Genomic DNA, 8,145 nt, shown 5'->3' on the forward strand with positions numbered 1-8,145 from the left:
CTGAGGCAGACCTGTTTGTTGTATTCTTTCTACTCATCAGTCCAATTAACCTGTTTAAAGAGTGTTCAGGTGATTTGCTAGTTTGTCCTTACCAAATCTTGTACTGTTTTCTGATGTTTTCTGTTAATATTACTCTGTATTACTCAGGTGCCTGACAAAATATTGATTTTTCTTAATTTTTTTTTTCTGGTTATCTTGCTTAGTTTCTAAGCTTTTTTGTGTTATCCTTATTACCTTATTTTTTGTGTTAACCTAATTAACTTATGTGTTGGTTATTTAGAAAAATAACTTTTGGACCCTAGCAACTAAGTCTTCCAAGGCTTCTTTTGTATTCAAAAGGAATAAATGAGTTTGTGTTCATGTCCTGAGTTACCCTAAAACAGTTTTGCTTTCCACTGACTACAAAAGGAGTCAAACCTAAAATAAACTTCTTTGGATCTTAAATGTTAGGAAGTGACTGATACTATTAATTGCACATTTACACCAAACACTTAATGTATCTAGAAATATTAAGAGAGTTGTAACTATAATTAAACTCTGAGCAGATCAATTTATATTTTAGCACCTTTAATTTGATCAGCTGATTTGAATACTGTTCACCACCTGCCTTCATAACATGTTCTGTAGTATTTGGCCTACTGTAGTATGTATAGTTGGTATTTATATTTAGAAATGGGTTTTGAGCTAAATGTTAGTATCTTTCAGGTAGAATGTTTCCTGAATTACAGCTCGCATTAATGTTACAAGTTGCTTTCTTGTGTAAATAAGGCATGTAAACAGTACACAAAGCTGTGAAAATATAAGTGAAAATTACTTTGATATTAAATTAACTGTTATAACCAGCCTTGTAGGCAAGAAGTTTGTACAACTTAAGTTAATGATCTCATTTCAGGAAGTAAGCAACCATAGTCATGCTAGCCAGTAGAAATTTATGGTTTAGAAATATGATTAATTAAATCTTTCATGTAACAAATTTCAAAAGCATATACAAGTCTTTGTGACATTCTAAAATGTACAAAAAATGTGATAGTAGTTTGATGATGGTACCATGAGAAAAAGAGTGGTGATGAAAAAGTTTCTAAAGGAAATGGTAGGGTTCAGGGGAAGAATTCATAGTTGTATATGGCTCTTCTACATGTAGAACCAGCATACAAATAGAAAGCATGGAAAGGAATTTAGATGGCAAAAAGTAGGAGTGTGAAACAATGATAGAGAGGAATTAAGGAATAATGCGAAAAGTAGGAAAACTGTCGAGCTGATGAGATACTGAAACAGAATTTAAATAAAGGAACCTTGCAGCGCTTAAGCTTGACATGGAGTAGCATTAGGGTATTTTTTTTCCCTTTAAGAAAGATTGAGCGGCAGTAAAAGTTCTTCTTTGACATTACTTACTTTTTTCAATCAGGGTGGGTTTTGTTGGACATATGAGCTGAGCCTCTTTTACCCAATGCATGTTCTGCGTTGTGGAAGATTCTGTTTTGAACTTAGAACCTCATTAGCGCTCTCATTTGGTTTTAGAGCTGAGTTGTTCCAGATGTTCAAGCGGCAGTGACTCAGATACTGCAAAGATGCTCTTAAAAGTACCATCCAGTGAAGGGGCTGGGTATATAAATAATACAAACACACTCTTTACATTTCATATCTTCATTCAGCTTGTATATGTCTGAATTTTAGGACTACTGAAGTTAAGGCTGTAAACACAAACGTGTAATGCTTGTATTTCATTATGAAATGCCTGAATGGTGAGAAAAAAGATAATGATGATTGAAGACCATTAAGAGGGGAGCGATCACTTGTAGAATAACTTTTATTGAAATGAGAAAGCTACTGGGGCAGCAAAGGAGATAGGGCGGATTTGTGTTACAGAATTGTATTAACTTCGATTAACTTCTCACTGTTTTTACTATAATCTCAGGTACCTTGTTGGGCAACGACTTGTGAATTACGAACGAAAGTCTGGTAAACAAGGCACATCAACAACTCCACCTCAGTCTTCACAAGAATAGATGGTCATATTAAACATCTTGACCTTCCCTTTGCCTTTACATGCCCTTTTTTCATAGACTCTTCTTCAGTCTTTGGATATCTCTCCCAATAATTCTCTCAGCATTGTTTTGGCTTCTGTTAGTAGCATCCAGATGGCAGTTAAGGCTCTTTTCCTTATCTGCATTTTCTGATGTTATCAATGCTGTCTGAGGTCTGTACATGTGTAAATAGAAGTATCCTGACACCCTAAAACCTTGGATTAAAAAGAATGTGCATTGTACATCTTTAAAAAAGTATATTAATTTATTAAATCTAGTTGTCACTTTATTTTGGACTGCTGTTCTGTTGACAATGTGCCACAAAGCAATAGCGTGAAGAGGCAAGATGTTTTTATAAAATTTGGAGCTTACTTTATGGTGTTCATAACAGGTCTTATTGTAGTAATATAGTATGATTTTTCATGAGTGGAAAAGGCCACACAGAGAATATCAAAAGTAAATAACTGTCTTACAGTCAGAAATCAAGTGGCTGTGGTGAGAACATAATGAACTATGTATCTTGCTGTCAAGTCTTTTTTATTATTTTGTATAACACCAAAGCTGTTGTACATTTTCTATTGCCTAATTGTTTTTCATGTGTCTGAGTTTGTAATATTGTACAGTTGCTGTTAAATCAAGAAAATATTTCCTCTTCTGAGAATTCAGATGTACTTGTTGAGGTTCAGCTGGGCTTTTCTGTTTGGGGATGGGGGGGAGCGGTTTGGCTTTGGGAATCAGGATTTCCTGAATTGTAACAGTACAAAATTTACTAAAGCTAGGTGATGGAAGCATGTAAAGGTACCAAGCAAAATTACAACTTAAATTGTAGCCAATTTCTTGTCAGTAATAGAATTTTTCAGGACCTCAAGAGGAGGGATGAACCTTATCTGATGTGTTTGCACAGAAACAAAGAGCATAGTGTAAGCAACATTCCGACCTGGTCCTTAACTAAAGAGCTTGAAATCTTTTTTTCTGTAAGTTACCAAAGTTGCAAATTGTAGTATGAATTTTACATTGCACAATTACTTAAAACACAACAACAACAAAAAATCTCATTTTTTCAGAATTGGTCACTGTGAATTTTTATGGGAATAATATTGAGGAAGTGATTCATCACGTACCCTTTTTTGCCTGTGAGGCAGGAAAATACATATGCTATTCAACAGGCAAGGAGAAGTTAGCAGATTTCTTTGCAAGGACACAGTCAAACAAGAGCCACCAAATCAAGTCTGTGTTGTTTCTATATGTAGATCGAGTTCTTTTGCAGTAATGTTTGGGGTTTTTTTATGTAGATATTTTAAAGAAAATACATAACAGTATCACAAAGCTTTAAGTAGCATCAAATCACATGCTTAGATTGCAGTATCTTTCCTAGATTAAATGAGGGCAATGTGAGTATCCATTGCAGTAATTGGGAAATTGATGGAACATTTAACTTGCGACTCGGTACACTGTCCTTCAGTATTCTGTACTTAACCATATGTGTATATAATTAATACTTGAGAATCTGGCAGGTGCTTTGAGAGTGTCATCTCCTTTTATTGATGTTGCATCTCTGATCTGGAGTGTTTTTGAGCTAATGTGGTCCAGGCTGTAGTGGTGGTAGTGCATTATTTTGGTGTCTGAACTCATGTTCTAAGGCAGTGAGCACAAGCCAAATGCATCTGAGTCTAGTGGCAGGAGGATTGGGCTGTCACTATCAGAAGGTCAGAAACTACCATTTTACAGAATTACTGTTATCCTGATCGCTTTGAACCACAAATACTACTCTTTGGAGTGATTTATTAGGAAACTTCCAGTGAAATGAAATCATAGAAAAAATAACCAAAATATTTCTCTCTCATTCACTGTTACTGACTAAATGCTAAATTGAGTATTTGCCCCATATATTTTTGATGTGCATAAATACTGCATTTGACTATTTACAGTGGTGTACGTTGTGGGACAGATACATTTTCACAAGATTAGATTAACTGGTATTCTTATGCCAAGATTCTGTCTTTGACGTATCTTTCGTAAACAGTTCCAAAATGGTCTTGCCACTCAAAATATTGTGAGCACTACTGTGCATCATGCGGAATTTGCAGTAGTGTGGTTATTGTAACGTCATGTTTTTATCCAGACAAACTGGTCTTAACATTAAAATTTATTAAGAAAAAGCCTTTGTGCTGTTTCTCACTACTGTTATTTTACAAGTCATGCCAGAAAGAACTGAATCAAGCCGGTCATGTAGTGTGAACTGTAGCTATTTTAATGTAGCTTACGTTATCTGTATTCGCACTTTGTTATGGAGAACTGGTTTCAAATCAAACTGTTGTGCTTGCTTTTGCACTGCTTTATGCATCACAGGTGAAGCTTGTTTCTGAAACTGTCCATTGTGAACTTTTAAAAAATCTCATCTCCTTATCTCCTTTTTTTTATATGTGTTTTGGGAAAGAAGATGGAGGTTGTATAGAACAAGAATTAAATAGCACTACTTTTTTATTGTTTTAAATTTTATTAATTTGCCTTATTGTGCTGTGTGTACTCTGGGATAGAAACCTGATAGCGAGCATGTAAGTTAACTGACTGTTACCAAGACAGCTGACAAGCTCTGTACCAGTGGCTTCCATGTGTGCTAGAGTAATACAGCATGCAGTGGTCTTATATTACTCTTCAAGTGGGAAAAATTCAGTGTGTGCGTGTGCTTTCACCACAATTTGTGTTGACTTTGGGTCTTGAATGGAGGAGGGGTTGGAGATGCGTACTGGCTTAATTGTATCCCTTCGTGGTGTTAAGTATCTAATGCTGTTAATAGTTCTACAGGCCTTCATCCAAGAACTGTCAGATGGCTCTGTAGCTGTCTTTTGCATACTGAAGGAAGTCAATTACAGCATGGCTTTGACTGTTTTTACACAGATTATTTTATATTGATTAAAAATAGTGAAAACTCTGCATCCTTTCTCTGACTCCCCCTTCTCCACTGGGTAAACCCTAAGTTACTACTTTTCATTTCCAAGTGCCCTCTGGAACCTGTAACTATTTTCTGTCAGTAACTTCCCAGATGCCAGCTCCAACACCAGTTACAGTAATTGCATCACTTTTCAGCTGAGTGCATTAATTCTTTCCTTGCTTTCCCCTAAGCTTGAGCAAAGGTCTTCGTAAAACTGCCCAGCAGCCCTGCTGTTCTTCAGAGCACTCTGTAAAAAGCCATGTACCCGAAACAGCGTGAATGACAGGGGTTGTTTGCTTCCACTGCCTGCCGTACTGATCAGTGGTGTTTGGTTTCCTCCTACTCCGCTCTCTGCCCGATCATTTGTGTCTAGGTTGGAAATTCTTTGTGGCAGGGACAGTGTTCATGTTGTTCTTGGCTTATGAATGGACGCTGCGCACGCCGGCAATGAGTGGGTTTCTTAGCAGGAATGGTGATACAGGTAATAAAAACATTAAACGGGGAACTGAATCGTGGTAGTACAATGAAGTTCAAGATGCAAAAAAAGGTAGCTGTCTTCTGAAACTGGTAAGGAAAGAACTTCTACAAAGCATAATGGTAAGTTAGAGCTCTGTTACTGATATTTCAGTTCTTAATTAGATTAACTGGAACTAAAGAGTTGCATAGTTAACAGCAGTATTATTAGGTCTATGATTATTCCAGAGAAGATGTGCTTCGGGTTTTAATTTCTTCATTTAGAAGTCACCATATATTGAGAAACGATATGCTGAAATCAAAGGAAATCCTCAATAATAGAAATTTTTAGAAGACAGTATTTCCAAAGATCAAATACTATTCCAAAATAAACAGCGTTTTGAATTCTGTATAATACTGAAGGATGGAACGACAAGATTATTTCACAACTCCGCACATCGATTTCACCTTTTACATGCTTACTTGTTGAGTAGTGGCCAATGCCAGAGCTGCACAGGTGCGATTTATTTTTTCCCATTTAAGGAGAATTCAAACATATCTGGAGTTGTCTGACATCAGGTTAGGGTAAGGGGGGCACTTAATGTTATTTGTCTGATTTATGTTTCAAGGAGTGTTTCTGTTCCTGGAAAATGACGCTAGTTTTACCTAGAGTGAACAGACTTCCTTGTTGGTTATAGAGAACATTGCAAAGCTCATTATTTATTTATATTGAATTAATGTATTAGAATCTAGATAGTGATGATCTGCATTGCTGTGCCATGCTCAGCAGGTGCAAATTGTGTAAATGGCCTGGTGAGGTTCAGTAAGGAATCTGCTGAATCTAAAAATACTGCTGCATCATGATGGAGTACATACGGGATACTTTAGCTAGTTGTGACCAGGAGTCGTGGAAGCAGGAAGCAGCAGCAGAATTTTGAAGCTGAAATCAGGCAGTGCTGCTATAAAGCAACCATTGTGTCCAGGGATACACTTGTAAACGCTCTTTATATAAAGAGTAATCAGTAACATGCAGGGGGGGGGGGAAGTACTCAGTGTCTAGGAAGAATTTGAGTTGCTTCTTTCACTGAAGCTACACTGGTGTACTTACTACCTGTGTCTTCATAGAGTGGATCAGCTTTTTCTTAACAGAAATAGTTTAAGCCTTACTACCTTTATAACTGTGGGCCAAGATTTTCAACACAGCTTATCAGCATCCCTCTCACTGTGCCTTTCCGTGATGTCCTCTTCTTCCTCCTTGAAAGGGATTTGTTGTCCTAACAACCGCATTACTTACCTGTGGTAATCCCAGGTTTCCTTAAACAACCTTGCATTAACCTGCGTATGGTTAGCAACTGTTGTCACACCACCAACCTTTGAAACTGAAGCCTCTCTCCCTCACCTACCTGTCGATCTTAATTTTACTCACCATCTCAGAAGTTATTCTGCTTTCTTGTTTGTTATGTCTCCTTCCTTTCATATATCCATGAACTGCAGTAATCTTTACGCAGATTTTTTTTTAGTCTAATTGCATGTGAAAAGCATGCTATTTTTAGCTAAAAATACTAGTTCCCTGAAGCACAAATGACTTCTTAAAAGGGACTCAATGATATCCCAATATGCCAAACTTAAACCAACACGAGTAATTACACCCATACTTTGTGTATTGTTAACACAGGACTAACAAGTAGAAAATGTGCGGTGCATCTGGTTCCACTTATAAATCAGGAGGCTGAGCAGTAAGGATGATAGTAACTCATATAACTGCTGGGTTGTTTTTTTTCCCCCTCCACCCCCCAGTTAAGTATCTGATCTCTGGCCAGTTGGAGTCAAAGGAGAGAGAAGAGCAGTGCCCATGTTCCTCTTTCTGCAGAGAGCAACAGCATGTCCCCTGGGGGGGGGGGTTATTGATGCAGTATGTCTTGTTAATTTTTGTTACATGTAAGTATTTATACAAAGTTGAATTTAGTCAGGACTTTACAGATTAAGCATGTTCTGGAGCAGCATGCGATTAATTGGTCTCTTATTTTCCAATTATTTTTATTTTTTTATGAAAGTTTTAGCCTTTTGCTTTTCCCACCAGTTTGCAATTCACATAAGTGTTTTAAGAATGCAGAGTTTCCATGAAATAGTCATAGAAAAACTTTCCACTTACATGCTGCTGTTTCACATAATATGGTCTGGCAGCTTTATGCATGATTTCACTGCACTGGATCAAATAGCTGGAAGAATTGAGGGTGTGAGATTTACTTTCTGATCACCTTTAGGATAGTTCCAAGTGGGTCCATAGAAAATAGGAGACTTTTGTTGTTTACCTGTTATCCCTAGACACCTTTGAAAAACTGCATTGTGAAATTAATTTCATTCTGTAAAGCCCTGCAGGATAAAGTTTGCTACAGGTATTGTTTGCTATAGTGTTCTTAATGGTTTTAAAGCATCTGCCCATTTAAAGAATGCCATATCTTTGCTGTTTTCAGGTAGTTGCAGGAATCTGCAAAGTATTTTGAAGCCCAATGCTTGGCCTGTAGCTTATGCAGAGTATTCATGTTTTATGAAAGATTAAACAGTTGTTAAAATGTGTGCTTTTTGTTTTCCAGAGACCATCATTTTATTTTTGTCCTGCATGGCCTTACATATTCACCAGCGGGAACATAATGTGGATTACAAAGGGCTGGCTTCAAATAAGATTGTGTTCTTTTTCAGTAACGGTTTGGCCTGCTTCAAGCATGCAGCCCCTGA

General features: G+C 37.0%; 1 protein-coding gene across 5 annotated transcripts in view; it reads left to right on the forward strand.

Moving 5' to 3' along the window:
* MARCHF6 (membrane associated ring-CH-type finger 6) overlaps positions 1–4,521 on the forward strand; it is a 55,524-nt gene extending 51,003 nt beyond the window's left edge. For all 5 annotated transcript variants that reach the window (XM_054814716.1, XM_054814719.1, XM_054814715.1 and 2 more), the window contains exon 26: positions 1,916–4,521. In XM_054814716.1, coding sequence (XP_054670691.1) covers positions 1,916–2,006 — 91 coding nt within the window. In that variant the 3' untranslated portion in view covers positions 2,007–4,521. The remainder of the gene's footprint in view (positions 1–1,915) is intronic.
* The last annotated feature ends 3,624 nt before the right edge of the window (positions 4,522–8,145 follow it).

This window comes from Grus americana, chromosome 2, assembly GCF_028858705.1.
Source record: "Grus americana isolate bGruAme1 chromosome 2, bGruAme1.mat, whole genome shotgun sequence".
In the NCBI taxonomy this organism is placed as follows: Eukaryota; Metazoa; Chordata; class Aves; order Gruiformes; family Gruidae; genus Grus; species Grus americana.